The 16,221-nt window shown below is 35.2% G+C and overlaps 2 protein-coding genes across 2 annotated transcripts; both read left to right on the top strand.

The window, feature by feature from the left end:
• The first annotated feature begins 272 nt into the window (after positions 1-272).
• On the top strand, positions 273-3,688 carry LOC129310571 (single-stranded DNA-binding protein WHY1, chloroplastic-like). The gene is made up of 7 exons (XM_054952457.1): positions 273-666; positions 984-1,084; positions 1,243-1,335; positions 2,053-2,147; positions 2,418-2,491; positions 2,654-2,742; positions 3,325-3,688. The coding sequence occupies exons 1-7, from the start codon at positions 414-416 to the stop codon at positions 3,442-3,444; spliced, it is 825 nt and encodes a 274-aa protein (XP_054808432.1). The 5' UTR covers positions 273-413; the 3' UTR covers positions 3,445-3,688.
• Positions 3,689-5,736: 2,048 nt separating this feature from the next.
• Positions 5,737-9,276, top strand: LOC129312079 (SNF1-related protein kinase regulatory subunit gamma-1-like). The gene is given in 7 exon segments (XM_054954645.1): positions 5,737-6,528; positions 7,021-7,203; positions 7,301-7,743; positions 8,164-8,316; positions 8,318-8,431; positions 8,510-8,682; positions 8,786-9,276. Coding segments are annotated over 7 exon segments (1,446 nt in total). The 5' UTR covers positions 5,737-6,422; the 3' UTR covers positions 9,060-9,276.
• The last annotated feature ends 6,945 nt before the right edge of the window (positions 9,277-16,221 follow it).

The raw sequence follows: 16,221 nt of genomic DNA, 5'->3' as shown, positions 1-16,221 counted from the left end.
CCACTCCTCTCAACCAAATAGGAACTTAATATTATAAATGAATAAAAAAATAATAGCATAATATATAATTTTTGAAAGTTATAAGGCATTAATTTTAAAAAATTTCTTTTAAATTATTTATTGACAGGCTATAGGAGAAGAAAAATTTTAAATTAAGAATTATGAGCGTCCACTCGTAATACTCATAATAAATATATATATTCTTTAAGTACTTTCGATAAATTAAACGAAGAGCTTCCTGGGTCCTGGCAAGGGCGTGAGTTAAAGTTTATTAAAAGCAAACGGGAAAAAGATCCTCGTCGTTTGCTTGCGTAGTTTACTGCTATTTGAGACGAAATCAAAGAGAACCTTAGCCGGGAAAGCCAAGCCGAACTGCTGGAGGGAGAAGAAAGGACTGGCGACGGTAATCCAAAATGTCGCAGCTTCACTATCTATCTTCTTCTTCCTCACTCACTATACAGTGCTCAATTCAACTCTGCCCTCCCCACAGTTTCTATCCAAAGGCCCTTTCTTTTAGCCGTTCTTCCACGTCCAGTGGCTCCAACTTCTCCCTCACCCTCCCATCCTCCCGCAGAAACCCATTGTCTATCAAATGCCGCCAATCCGAGTTCTTCGAACAACAAAGCTTAGTCAGACCCATAAGAAATGGAAACGGAAGCGATGCAGGTATATAATTCCCATCCTTATTCACTTCACCTTCTTACCCATCTTCGTTCGGTTTCCGAAGAAAGAATGGACTAGTGCTAAACACTGTTAGGTTGTTGAGAAAATAAGCCTAACATTTTGACTAGTGGCATTGAGATTCAGCAGGATTTTTCAGCCTCCAACACTTTTATTGTGCCCTTCTCAAAATTTTCTACTAAAGGAAAATGAGTCGATGCTATAGACCCTGCTGACAACCACAACAGAATTGTGGGGTAGTTGGAATTTTAGATTATTAGTATTGTAAGGCACTCATTTGCTTCTACTGTTTGCTTGTTTAGTTGGAGCTCTGCCGCCTAGGGTTTATGTGGGTCACTCGATTTACAAAGGGAAGGCTGCGCTTACGGTGACTCCCAGGCCTCCAGAGTTTTCTTCATTGGACGTATGTTTGTCTTGGCATTTGGTTTTGTAAATTCATGCAACAATATCTTTTATTTTTCTATTGCCCAATGTTTCTGGACTAGTTTTATGGCATTGTGATATATATTTTTCTAACCTGAATATCGCATTGTGATAGCCTGTTCTACTTTCTATGTGCAGTCAGGGGCATTTAAAGTATCTCGGGAAGGTTATGTGCTGCTTCAGTTTGCTCCTGCAATTGGCATGCGCCAATATGACTGGAATAGAAAGCAGGTGACTTGTACTTCCTTTGTGTTCTGGGGAAATACATGGTATAAAGCCAATTTCAGATACTACCATTTAGTGATTATAGTTTTGCATGTTGTAAGATATACCAATGCTGGAAAAAACTGGTTCTAATACTTTGTGACATTAAGAAGTGTGCAGCATAATTTAGCTTGGGCAGTAATTGAATCCTGACAGAAGGACATAAAATGGTTCTGTCTAGTTCTTAAACAAGAATCCTAGTGCCTGACTGCAGAGTACTAAGGACAAAAACTGGCTTAGTAACTTTATATTTCCTTAAGTTTATGCGATTTTATGTATATGTTTGATGAAATGGAGAAACTTGTTAGATCAGTCCTTTGAACGAGCCTTGGTTCAGCCTAAGCCAATACAATGTTAGTATTTTGTATAAATAAACAATTTTATTAATCTCTTCATTCCTCCTGTGTCTTACAATTGACAACAGACTCTATTGGCCGCCAATATGCTGCTTCAGAAGGCTTTCTTAGTTAGTCTCATTTCATAAAGATTGTGTTAATAATTCTTATTCCATGACTCTTATTGCCTACAGGTTTTTATATTGCTCCCTGCCCAACCAAGTGATCTTTTTTTTAATTATGAAATAATGTTCCCATTTTCATGCTTAATGACTGGATTTCTTTGAGATATTTGATTATGTGTAACTTTTGAAAAGCAAGGTAATATATTCAGTATGCTTGAATATAGGTATTCTCTCTATCAGTGGGTGAAATGGGAAATCTAATTAGCCTTGGTGCAAGGGATTCTTTTGAATTTTTTCATGATCCTTTTAAGGGGAAGAGGTAATTTCTTTCCATTCCTTTCAAAGTTTAATTATTTTTATCATTGATATCAATATTCAATTAAAATCTATGGGAATTCATATTTTTCATGCGCCATGAATAAACCCGTTTTTAGTTTATTCAAAAAATGTTTGGGAGAAAACTGGTGGTCTCTTCAAAACATTGAGCAAATAAAAGCATGCACTGCACCTGGCATGCGAATGCTTATATATCAGTAATGACTCTGCTTTTGTCCTGTTGCAATATTTTTAATGTTGTATTGTTTTGCAGCGATGAAGGTAAAATTAGAAAAGTTTTGAAGGTGGAGCCACTTCCAGATGGTTCTGGTCACTTTTTCAACTTAAGTAATCCCCTTTTTCATAACCTTCTGTTGCTATTATGTCATTTTATTGCTTCTCTCTTTCATCCTGCAGTTATATAAAGGTGATCAGTTTCATGTACTGGTGACAAAGAATAACTTATCTGACCATTTGTATGCTAATTCCATTGATATGCATCTTATGAAGGTGTTCAAAACAAGATTGAGAACGTGGATGAAAGCATCTATATCCCTGTTTCCAAAGCAGAGCTATCAGTTCTCAACTCAATTTTCACTGTATGATCCCTCTCTCTCTCTCTCTCTCTCTCTCTCTCTTCCCCCTCTTCTCCCAACAAAAAATTAAAAGGCATGCTTACTAGGCCAGCGTTGGTGTGGCCTTGTTTATCCATTCTAATAAATGCATAACAGCGCCTGTTCAATGCTTATCATACCAGAGAAGTAGTCTTCTAGGCTCTAGATATGGTAGTTTTCTCCTCTTTTACTCTAAAAATGCATGAAAGCCATAAAGTTTATATGGGGTTGTCCTGGAGACAACCTGTAATCTGGAATAGATTAACAGGTCATAGGAAAGAGAGGCCTGGCTATGTTTTATTTTCATGATGATGTAGCATCTTGAAATAGGCTTCTTAAATATGTAGAATTTAGAAATTTAAGGTTAGTAAGTGTCTAAATTTTGTTGATATGGAAGATAAAAGGAACATTTCTGTGGAAATTTTATGCAAAATATAACTTAAAATAAAGGGTTAAAAGCAACTTAACCAAAGCATAAGCATACTGACACCTGGTCTTTAACAAGAGCTATCATTATGAATTTATCTGTCTTATTCCGATTGTAAATTTACTGCCTTTTCTATGCAGTTTATCTTGCCGTACCTTCTGGGTTGGCATGCGTTTGCAAATTCTATAAAACCAGAGGATCAAAGCCGATTGAATAATGCCAATCCAAGATATGGGGGAGACTATGAATGGAACAGATAGTTAATACACTGCTGAACGGTGTGTAGGGACTTCTCAACTTGTTTTGTATTATGTTTATCCTGTTAGGTAAGAAGTTTTGAGATAGTAGGGTGTGTTTATCTATCAATTGTTTTGTTTTGTTTTTTTTTTAAATGAGGAATACGTTGCAGTTTGCACTTGTAGCATTTACTCTTCATCCACGCTGAGATGTTAAAAGCAAAAGGCTCGTTATCTAGTCATTAAAACTTAAAGGTTGACAAGGCTATTTATCTCTTTTCTTCAAACTAAAAAATAGATGATTGGGAAAAATTCCAACAGAGAATCTAATTTAGATGGCTTAGATCAAATATGATATATGAAAATCAATATATCCAAATCCTACCATGTTGAGCCCTACACTCCATAGGATGCTATTACTGATACTGTTATGTTATATAGATGTCAGATGAATGGGGGCTATCGAGTTTGAAGCTATTCTTGTGACCCTTGAACGTGTTTATATGTAAATGTATGACACTTTTTATAGGTGAGTTGCAGAACAATGATTGCTACATTATATTAAGTGACCCTAATCTTCTCTGATACCTCTTGCATTGAACAACTGGCTTCACCAAAAGGCTTGTTATTTCCTGAAATTTCTATCCTTTACAATCCAGAATCTCAGTCATCAAAAGGTAAGGCAACAGATTTGCCATAAGCCCCTAGTGAAAAATGCTGAAGCATATTAGACCTTGTTATTTCATGTTTCAATAGTTTTGCCTGAAATAAGCAATCACACATGAAGCATCGAGGCAAGGGATGTGAAATAGAATGATCCTTGTGCTCTGTGAAGAAATATCCAATGCCCTTGATTCCTACCCGTCATCATTTCAGGGCAAATTAGCCTTTTCATCCACAATCCATTTAGAGAGAATGACAACTAACGTTCTCATAACAAATTAGGCTTTTTTTTTTTTAATAGATGTTCAGTGCTGAAACAGAGGAAAATGAATACTAAGTTTGATGAAATCTTGATTTGGTATTTGATTTTTTTGTGGGGTCTTTAGTTATCATTCACCCCCATTCATTCATTCATTTAAGCACTGTATCAGTTCGTCCAATTTTGGATGGAATGGAGGAACTGTGATTTATGGGAAAATGAATGGATCATGAAAACTTTTGTTTTCTTTTTTTAATGGCAAGAGCATTATCAAGTGTTTCCGGGCTATCATGTTTCACGAGCAGTTTCTAGCAGAGACCATTGTTGCAGCTGCAGCAACCAGGGCAGTCACATCAAGCTCAAAATTTTTGAATTAGAAAGGCCGGTATTAATGGCATGAAGTTAGTATGATTGAATTTGTGACCTCCTATTTACTAAGCACTTGCAGCTACCCTCACAACACACCTCACTAATGGGACAGCTAGTGGTGGTGGAAGTGGTGACATGTAGACATGTGGCTTCAGTGGCATAAGATGCGCCTTGTCGACCTGCCTGAATAATGTTTGATGTAGCACGTTTAATAGAAGTTACCTCAGCATGCCCAGAGTTCATAATTGTAAATGGGAGATATGCCTACATTTAGTTATTGATTGTATTTTAAATAGGATTGTTTCTCGTAAGAGAACATCTATATATAGTAAAAAAAATATATTTTGTTTTCATATTAAAAATTATTAAAATTTTAAATTTGATAATTTTTAGCCCGAAACCAAACATGAACTTCAAATGTTAGAAATATGATGCCTATATAATTGTTTTTATCTAACTTTGCTTCAAATATTAGAAATACTTTAGTCTTCCAATAGCTACGTAATTATTAAACCCATAAAATGAACACTTACGTTAATCTAGACTAACGATGCTTTTATCTTCAAAAAGAAAAAAATTTATAACTAATACGAATCAGGGTCAAAATATTTTAAAATTATAAATCATAAAAATAAATTATATTGATATTTGTGAAAGTTAATTACTCCCTTCGTTACAAAATGTAAGTCATTTTTGGAAGGGTTAAATGATAAAAAATGTATGGTATTTTTAATTTTTAAGACGTAATTATTGCTTTTTTTTTTCAAAAATGCCTCTATTGAATAAGTCACTTTTTATTTATTTTAAGTTGAAATACTCTATTAAATAAAGATAAATATAAAAAGATGGGGTTATTTTGAAAACAAGTAACTACTTTATTAAAGATGAAATTTAGTTAAAAATGTCTTATATTTTTTAATAGAGAGAGTATTACTGGTCTCTTGAGCCATGTCATATTCTTGAAAATTTTAAAATAATATTTTCAGCAAGACAAATTAAAGTATTACTATATGATAAATAAATAACAAATAGAATTACAATTTTAAAGAATTTGAGCTATGATTTTAAAAATATCAATATTAATTAAACTTTATGGCATTTTTTATTGTTTATATGTATCCTCTTATCAAAGATAATCCTGTTCAAAGTAAGGTCGAATATTATATGTGGGCACATTTTTTAATAAAAATTTAAATATTAATTTGCCATGTTATGAGGGACAAGCCCCTTCTGTTAAGCTTAATCTTTATTGGTATTAAATATTATGGCATTAAAATTTTTTATCTTTAACCAAGTGGGTGTGATAGGAATGGTAGCAGTTTGGGTCCTTTAAGCATTATTTCAGGATTTCCTGAATGTCTATGTAGAGAGCATTTTTTTGAGAGAGAAAAACCTCTTGAATTGAATTTAAAATTTTTGAGGAATTAATCTCTTGATTGCTGGTCATGGAGCTATCCTAGTCCCCCAGAATCGAAAAAATTATCTCCATTGTTTTTATTTATCATTAATTTTTTTGGTCTAATGTTCATAATGAATATTAATTATAAGCTTTTAATTATTTTTTATATTTATTTTTGAGCCTCTGTTTGCGGGAAGACGTAGTTTACTGCTTCAAGGGACGAAGGGAGTTAGAAGTAAACAATTAACAAGTGGTTGTGTAAGCCTTTAACACGTGTCCTACACCAATACGTGGCACCTTTAACAACCGCCCATGTTCACTCAAAAACCAGAAATAACGAACACATCCCAAACAATAAACTACGCAAGAGGGAATGCAACTCTGAATCCTGAATCCACTTGGAGTCCCAAATCGACAGGTGCGTCAAGGCTACTCATATTCAATCTTTCATTTACTGCCCCATTTTGTTTCTGCCTTAGAGCAATTATATGCGGGAATTTGAACCGCTGTATTGCGTTTATTTCTTTATGATACATTATGGATGTTTATGTTATCTTGAGATTGAGCAGTCTCAACTTCCTCAGCAGAGATCAACCACCCGACATTGTTATGGTCTTATATGGAATACGTAATGGCAGATCGAGAATAACATATATCGGATCATTGTAGCATCTAGACGATGAACACTTTTGAAGACTCTGAATCACAATCAAAAATCTGATAGACTAACATAACCAAAACACATCACAGTATGAGAATAATTTGCAAATGAGTAGCTTTAGAAATAGCCTCGTCACATTTGATGGGTAATTGAAGATATCACAATACTGAAACCACGTGCAAACAAATCCTGAAGGAGAGGCTGGCTATGATTTATCAAAATTTCAATTAATACCTGATTTTGCTTCAGATTCGCTTATGGCGCAAGAAAAGGCGATCAGAGTCAGTGATAGCGCCAAACATTCAAGTTATGATACCTACTTTGAAACCATCCAATCCCGGAAGAAATTAGCACCGGCATTGCAGGAGACATTGACCGACGCATTTGCTAAGATTCCTGTTTCTTCTTTTCCAGGAGTTCCTGGAGGAAAAGGTAAGAAAATTTGCTATACTAGTGCATTTCATCATCGTCATGATTAGCTTATGTGGTTAATGTGAGTCAGTAACCTATAAAGTTATTACTTTGGCAGTGGTCGAAATACCAGCAAACACATTGATTGGTGACGCGGTTAGGATTCTATCTGATTGCAACATATTGTCAGCACCAGTAAGAGATCTAGATGCAGGAACTAGTTCAGATTGGAGAGACAGGTACCTTGGCATAATAGATTATTCAGCTATTATTATGTGGGTGATGGAGAGTGCAGAAGTTGCAGCAGCTGCCTTATCGGCCGGTACAGCAGCAGCTGCCGGAGTTGGTGCTGGAGCTGTGGGTGCCCTAGGAGCAATAGCAATGGGAATAACAGGTCCTGCTGCAGTTGCTGGGTTAACTGCTGCAGCAGTTGGTGCTGCAGTTGCCGGTGGTGTTGTAGCCGACAAAGGGGCAGGTAAAGATGGCCCTGAAGCTGCTGATAATCTGGGTGAGGACTTCTACAAAGTAATACTGCAAGAAGAACCCTTCAAGTCAACAATGGTAAGCTAGGCAATGGTTCAGGGTGATCCTAGACAAGACTGCAAGTTTGTATCTTTTAATGTGATTGTTATCCCTTCGATTTTTGGCATGAATATTCCGCTTCTTTAGTTGGGAAAGAGAAAATTCAACTTATGACGCCTCCTTAATAGAAAAATCCAAGTTCCAGTTGATCCAACACAACCTATACAAATAGAGTGAGTTGATATTTGATTACTCTATGTTGAACTATTGACTCTTGAAAAAGATTATTCCATCACATATCACGGTACTATCGCGGAACCTATCTGCAAAATCTGAAACCATCGCCTATGTTTTTGACCTTATTTGCAGGCCATCTCTATATTTTTCAGCTAAGTTCTTCTCCTAGCTCCACTTCGTCAAAAGTAAAAACATGACCATTGTTTTGACTTCTGGTTTCAGGTGCGATCCATACTCAAATCATACCGGAGGACTCCTTTTGTTCCAGTTTCAAAAGATAGCAGTATGTTGACTGTTTTGCTGCTTCTCTCAAAATATAGGCTGAGGAACGTGCCAGTGATAGAACCAGGCAAGCCTGACCTTGTAAATTATGTTAACTCAGTCCGCAGTTGTTCAAGGTCTTGAGGGATGCCAAGGAAGAGATTGGTTTGACTGCATTGCTGCCAGGCCTCTATCTGATTTGGGACTTCCTTTTATGTCCTCTGACGAGGTAAGGACAAAGGTTTTCAAATAACCCTGACTTAATGAAATTTGAAGGTTTAGAAGCTCCTTGTCTCTTGCTGACCAGGTTGTCAGCATCGAGAGGGATGAATTGATTCTTGAAGCTTTCAAGAAAATGAAGGATCATAAGATCGGTGGTCTTCCCGTGGTAGAGGGGCAAAATAAGAGAATTGTCGGAAATGTAAGCATTAGAGACATCAGATACTTGTTGCTGAAGCCCGAGCTTTTCTCCAATTTTAGGTAACATAGAAGACAGTTATGTATATGCAATGCTACAATATGCCCATTTGTTAGGAACTTGAGAAGTGTTGTAAGCCGTATTTAACTTTTGTCTTTTGTGCAGGAAACTTAGTGTGATGGATTTCATGAACGCAGTATCTCCAAAAACTAGAAATATCAAGAAGCCCATAACATGCAATCTTGATGCCTTACTGGGAGATGTGATCCACACTCTTGCTTCTCAGCGTGTGCATAGGATTTATGCTGTATGTAGTGAAGGAGAAGTAACTGGAGTCATTACACTGAGAGATGTGATTTCTTGCTTCATCTCAGAACCTCCTTACCATTTTGACGATTACTTAGGATTTGCTGTGGAAGAAATGTTGAGTCATCAGTGACTTTATATGAAAGTCTTGATACATGGAGACTTAGAGTGCTCGAAATGTAGCAAACTCTGTTGAAGTATCAGAGTAAATAATGCAATCAAATTTTTGCTTTCATATGTAATTCTCATGTCACTTTCTGTCCAGCTAAAATCACAAAGGTCATCCAAACCATTATCATTGATCATCCTCCTTTTCCTTTCCCCATCCCTAGATCTCCCCACCCCAGCATATATAAATTTTGAATTCGATCACAATAGGAACTGGCTATTTAAATCTAAAAGCTTGAGTGCCATTTTCCCCTGAGACAGCCATCTAACTTGTACCTTCAAACTCAAGGTAAAGCGTCCCTTGGCCACAGGCATGAGTTGCGTCATTGTTTAAACTTATGTGGTAAAACAATAAAATTTTCACTCTGATTAAAGCTGCAATAGATCTTGAGCTTCATCCAACCGATCAGATAGACCCAGAAGGTCAGCTATGCAACTTAGGCTTAGGCTTAGGCTGCAAGCTATAGCCTCTATTAATATCACTACTAGTGATTTTGCAATTATAGGCATGTCTGGTTTGGGCATATCAACGAACAATATGAGTATGTGGTGTAGGAGGGAAAACGTGCTTAAAGAGGATACAATTTTAATGAATAGATAGATAGGGATGAAGCATGTATGTTCCTTTGAGAGAGGAAAGGACCATGCTAGTTTCATTGCCCGTTGTTTCAGTCACAGATGCGGTAATAAATTATTACAAAACTAATTATATGAAAATAAAATGTGAAAAAGATTTAACATAGCATCTTTTCTTCAATAATATTCTAATTTCTAAGAATGAGAAGTGAATGGTGGGATTTATTTCTGAAATCTAAAGTTGCATGAGCATTTTTCCTCCTGACCAGTGAGATTAAACAAAAGCAGATTCCACAAGTATATATGGATAGTATGAAGAATCAATACACTCTGATGTAATTTGAAACTAAAGATCAAGAAAAGAGAAAGGATATATCCATTGACACGCTTGGATAGTTTTCAATGTCCTCCACAACTGTCCCAATATATGCCATATCTGGGGGGAACTTGTTTTATGCATATTCTATTATTCTATGTTAATCCATCACTTGCATAGCACAGAATGCACGTTTGGACTTTAGAAGTTCAAATAGATTTCTACTCAACCCATTTTTTAATAACACAAGGAGTAGGCTCCGTTGAGGGTAGGAGTATCTTTCTTCAAGTATCAAGAGCAAAAAGTAAAGATCTTCCCACTAAGTTGTTATATTTATTAAATTATAACTTGAATTCCCACCCATTTACTTACATGATGAAAGTTCCTAGCATCCATAATAATTTTAATCGAAAAACATTTTTACCAAATGCTTGTTTGGTTTGCTAAAGTTATCCATTTTGCAAGCTAATTTTTCCTCTCATGAAAATCACTTCTATTAATGTGTGCAATTAATAAGAACAATTTTTTAAAAAATTACAAATGTAAAAGATGGAAGAAATAAAAGTTTTACAATTAAGATATGATGAGTACTTTATATTTGTCATAATGTATATGTATATAAAGAACTAATATACAAGTCCTTTATATTTTTGTTTTTTCGGCCAAGTAGTTCTTTATATGTTCAATTCAATGTGGATAATATATAAAAGAGTCTCCATTTTATGAGAGCTCTGTGACTCTCTCTGCACCAGGTACATGAGAGTTGTGAGTTGTGAGTTGTGAGGGTGAGTGTGGTTAATTGGGGGTTCGAAGGTATGGTTCAGGTTGGTGTAGAGGTTTGATTGCTATTTGCTTGTATTGAGATGGAGACGGAAGGAGAAGATGGCTCGTTGAATGTGATCGATGAGCTGCTTGCATAGAGAGGGGAAGATATGAAGAAGACTTTGATTAGAAAATTGATTGCTGATAAGGATATGAATCAGCCTACCTTTGAGAATATGTTGAGGAAGGCTTAAAACCTAAAAGAGGGATTAGTGATTGTTGAGGTATTTGATAATGCTTTTTTGTTCAAATTTATTGAGGAAGAGGAATACAAGGGGATTTTGCGCGAACGACCATGGTCAATCAATGTCAAATTGTTGTGTGTTCAAGAATGGAGGAGGTATAGTGTGTTTGATGAGATTGATCTCAGCAAATGTCCATTTTGGATCCAACCGCATAATGTGGCGTTGGAAGCAATGCATGTGGAAAATGCTATCCAGATTGGAAACCGAGTAGGTGATATGGTTGTGACAGAGGATCCTCATCATGCAGACAGGCTGTTGCAGAGTTTTTTGTGTGTTAGAGGTTGCTGGATTTAAAGAAGCCTTTGGCGATTGGTTTTTGGATTCTTAAACCAAATGGCAATCAGGCATAATGTTTAATTAGATATGAGAAGTTGCAAAATCACTGCTTTAAATATGGAAGAGTAGGGCATGAGTCGCGTGTGTGTAGATATGTGATGTTAATGTCAATAGTTGATCCAACCGAACCAAGATATAAAGCTTGGTTGCTATGAGGATTACTAAAGAGGACTGGACGGAAAGCCTGTCAGGAAGAAGATGTAGAATAGAGGAGAAAGGAGGGAAGGAGGAGGATAAGGGCGTTGACAAAAGATGTGTTATTCAGGAGAGGTAGATGAAATGTTTGTTATCAATACTGATAAGAGAAAAAAGGATCAAGGAGTGATGGCGGGAAGGGGTCAGGGTATTTGGAAGAAACAGGAAGTTAATGGAGATTGGGCTGTGGAGGCTACCATGAAGAAATCCATTAAGTCTTGTGGGCCAATACTTGTTTATCATGACAGCTGATGTTCTCCCTGTAATGACCCAATATTACATGGAAGATGGTAAACTAAAAGGGATTAAATTCGATAATAAGTGTCTAGTTTTGTCTTATTATTTTTTTTACTGATAATGCTTTTTTTTGTAGATGTTAAAAGGCGCAACTATAAGGTATTAAAGAAGATTTTGAAGATATATTATAAAGCTTTTGGCCAAGCTATCAATTTTGATAAATCGTGTGTATTCTTCTTTAAGAATATCTTGGATGAGGTTAAAGAGAATATCTTAGATGAGGTTAAAGAGGGTGTTTTTGAAGAATACGATATTAAAACTAGTGAAAATCCAGGGAAATATTTAAGAATGCCTATTCTGTCGGGGCGTTCTAAAACTAGTGTTTTAAATTTTGTAAAGGACAAGTTGGCTGCTAGGTTGCAAGGGTGGAAGTAAAGGTTGTTAACCTTTGTAGGGAGAGAGATTCTTGTTAAAGCAATGGCAAATGCTATTCCCATATTTCCTATGTCTTGTTTTAAATTCCTTAAGAAAAGGGGTAAGGTGCTTGATAATATGGTTTCTAATTTCTGGTAGGGGCAGAAAGGAAGTGAAGGAAGAATTCATTAGGAAGCATATAAATCTATGAGTAAAGCTAAGTTTAATGAAGGTATGGAGTTTAGAGATTTTGAATGCTTTAATAAGGCTCTCTTAGCTAAGACAGCCTGAAGATTATTATAGAACCCTGATAAAGTGGTACAAAATTATAAAAGGGTTTTACTTTCTAAAATGTGACTTTTCAAAGGCCAAGAAAGGGGTATAATATCTTAGGGTTGGTCTAGCATTTTAGAAAGAAGGTCTTTTTTAGAAAAGGATTTATGTTGGTAGGTTAATTTGGGTAGTAAAATTTGCTTATTTAGTGATAAATGGATTCCACATTGCAAAGAATTTTTCCTTGAAATAAAGAATAGTTGGTGAAGATTGGAAGGATATGAAAGTCTATAATATTCTTTGTTACAGGCAATGAGATTGCAGTGCCATAAATGGGATTTTGACAATGAAGGATAAGGATCTTATTAAGAGAATTATAATTCTAGCAGTGGAGGGAAGGATACATGTATTTGGCTGGGAAATAAAGATGGTGATTATTATGTGAAGAAGGGCTATCATGTAGCCAGGGGTAGAGTTAAGAAGCAAAATATTCAAGTTGTTGATGGGTCTGTATCTATCTCGAATAAGTTATGGAAGGGGATTTAGAAGATTAAGATGTCACCGAAGATAAAACATTTTATTTAGAGAGTTGCTAATAACTCTTTTGCTATTAAAGATGCTTTATTTAAAAGAAAATGTGCAAGTAGACTTGTATGTGACATATGTAATGTTCAAGTTAAAACTATTGAGTACATGTTATTTTTGTGTCCTTAGGTTAAAGGATGTTGGTTTGGTTCCCCTTTAGCTTTAAAATTTGATGATACTGGTATGTGCAGATTTGATTTTGGTTTGATCATTGGTTGTTGAATAAAAAGCATGTTGAGGAATATGATGTTGCTTTGTTTGCCAGTATTTACTAGGAAACTTAGCAGGCTAGATGTGATTATGTGTCCGAGAAGGTGGAGATTGATGTCGTTCGATGTTTATCGAAAGCTATAAGGTTAGTTAATGAATTTTGGGAGTTAAGTGAGAAGGATAAGAAGGTGAGAATGCTTGAATGTAATGCTGATAGATTTGATGAGTGATCTTAACCCGAGTCAGATACTATGAAGGTAAATATTAATAGGGCTTTTTATAGCAAGAGCAAACAGGCTGTCGTTGGTTTGCTTGGGAGGAAATCAAGAGGTTAGTTTTTGGGCAGTGTGGGAAAGAAGGTGGAAGCTAATTCAGCTTTTATGGCAGAATGTATTTCTTTATTGGAAGCATTATTAATTAAAGATTTGTTTAGTAATAGTAAGGTAATTTTTGAGATAGATTGTCTTAATTTGTTTAGGAGAATGAAGGAGTTTGATTTAAAAAGTTGTGATTAAGAATGTTGTGATATTTTGCAAAAGTGCTTTGATCTTTGCAGGGCTGATGGTAATTGTTCTTTGTCTCTGGTGTCACATGGAGGAAATCATGTTGTAGATTTGATAGTAGCTTGGATTATGAAAGATATGGTTCCAGAAGTATTGCTTATTGAGCTAACATGCTCTCTGTGGGAAGTTCTATGCTTAGACTTATAAGGTAGAGGTTTTGGTATAGAAAAGAAGGAGGGCATTGGTTGATGGGCTTTTTTTTTATTGGTTTTGTTGTTTACTTTTGTTTTGTTTTTTCCTTATAGTTTGTACTGTAGGTTATACTGCTTTGGTTTATTTTCTTAAGTTGTATTATAGGTAGCTTTATTTTTTTCTTTACAAGGATATTAATATGTGTAATATGTTTTTTTGTGATTAATAAAATTGGCTTGTTTTGCTAAAAAAAATTTTTTACATGTTCTGATTGTGTTTATGTACGATGGTAGATCATTGAATATTAAACATGAATTTTAATGATTTTTTTGTGACTAGTTACATTCTCATCAATCCAATTTTATATTTGTAAAAAGTAAAGAGTATTTTGATAAAAAGATAATTTAATTATGGAGCATTTTCAATTTTAGACAGTTTTATAATTAATTCAAAATTGAAAAGTAAGTTCATCCTTTATTTTTTTAGGGTTAAATAAAAATTTGGACCCTAAATTTTAAGCTTAAGAGTGATTTAGACCTTAAACTCATATTTGGTATATTTTAAACCATGAATAATTAAATTTTAGGCAATCTCGCTTTCATAGTTAATTTCAAACTAACATCTGTCACTTTATACTTGGTAAGACCCATCATTTTTTGCTTTGACCTTAGTTGTGTCTCTCTTTCCCTTCTCCTTTTTCCCCCTTGTGTCTACTCTCTCTCTCATTCTCCTGCTTCTCCTTGAACTCGTGCTTGAGCAAAGAGGAGAAATAGTAGATGAACAAGAAGTAATGAAAGAATTGAATGAGAAGGAAACTAAGAACAACTAGTATACAAACTCGAGAGAGGTCAAGCTTAACAGATGGTCAAAATAGTCGATCCTTAAATCCTCCAAGACGAGCATGTTCTCAAAAGCATAGTTATCCTTGAAGGAGTTGTTATTATTTCTGGGCTTTATTAGAGATAATATGGTTGACTTCCTGTGCACGAAGGCTATGCCTTGTCTCACTGTTTGTTAAGGGTTTGTCCCATAATTTGTCAAGAGATTAGAACTTAGCTATCTCCATACGTTTGTTAAGGAGATTGGCTTAGGTATATGACATTCCAGAGATTTAAGAGTAGGGAAAGTTGTGATACCAGAGTAAGTACTGTGATTTTTAGCCAGGTTATACCTTACAATTAGTGAGCTTAGATAGTCCAATCATATGAATGAAACCCTGATTTAGTTCAATACTATATTTGAAGTGTTATATGTCCAGTAACAATATTAAGGAACGTGAGTTGTATGTCCAGTAACAATATTAAGGAACTTGACTTTGCATACAAGCAAGCTTTGAAGGAAGTTGTTGAATCATTTCATGCTATAAATTTGCATCATGAAACAAATCCATCTAGTCCTATTTATCATCTATCTAATTTGCACTGTTGTGATACTTCTTGGGTATTTGATAAAAAGGCTAAGAGAAATGAACATGGTAATCCTAATTTAGGGGTCGAAAGGGAGAAGAGTATTAAGGAAGTGGTAGCTCCTAATGTTACCATTAATCTATGCTATTCTTTCTTTTCCAATCAAGAATTTGGTTTTTCCATTAAGCCTTCCACTAAGCCTTCTTTACTTGCTAACGTTCCTAAATTCTATGGCTTGGCAGGTGAAGATCCTCATCGACTTCTTTAAGATATGTATATGGTCTATTTTTCAATGAAATCTCCTATTGCTAACATTGATTAAGTAATGTGGAGAATCTTTCCTTCCTCATTAGGATTGGCTAGGGATTGGTATACCATACAACCATCTCATATTACTTGCAATTCTTAAGATGACTTGAAAAGAGCATTTTTTGAGAGGTTCTTTCCAGCATCTAAAATAGTCACATTACGCAAGGGAATATATGGTGCACAACAATGATACAGTGAAACATTTTTTGAGTATTGGACAAGGTTTCAAAGGGTTCTTGCTAAAGTGTCTCATCATCAAATGAGTTAAGAACACATAGTACAATATTTTTATAAGAGTTTACTGTAAGTGATAAATCTAGCTTAGATTCTGCTACAAATGGTTCTTTGATTGATAAGAGTGCAACTTATGCTTGGGAATTGATCAACAAGATGGCAACCAACCAACCTACAACATCACAATAATGAAAGAGAGGTGAAAGGATTGCATGAAATACCATCTTCACTTGAGAAAAATGTTGAAAAGTTGCAGTCTCAAATGGCTCATATT

The sequence above is a fragment of the Prosopis cineraria genome, unplaced genomic scaffold, assembly GCF_029017545.1.
Source record: "Prosopis cineraria cultivar Desert tree isolate PC_DT_omini unplaced genomic scaffold, ASM2901754v1 PC5, whole genome shotgun sequence".
NCBI classification, from domain to species: domain Eukaryota; kingdom Viridiplantae; phylum Streptophyta; class Magnoliopsida; order Fabales; family Fabaceae; genus Prosopis; species Prosopis cineraria.
The sequence above is the reverse complement of the archived record's forward strand: the minus strand, read 5'-3'. Positions and strand labels throughout refer to the sequence as shown.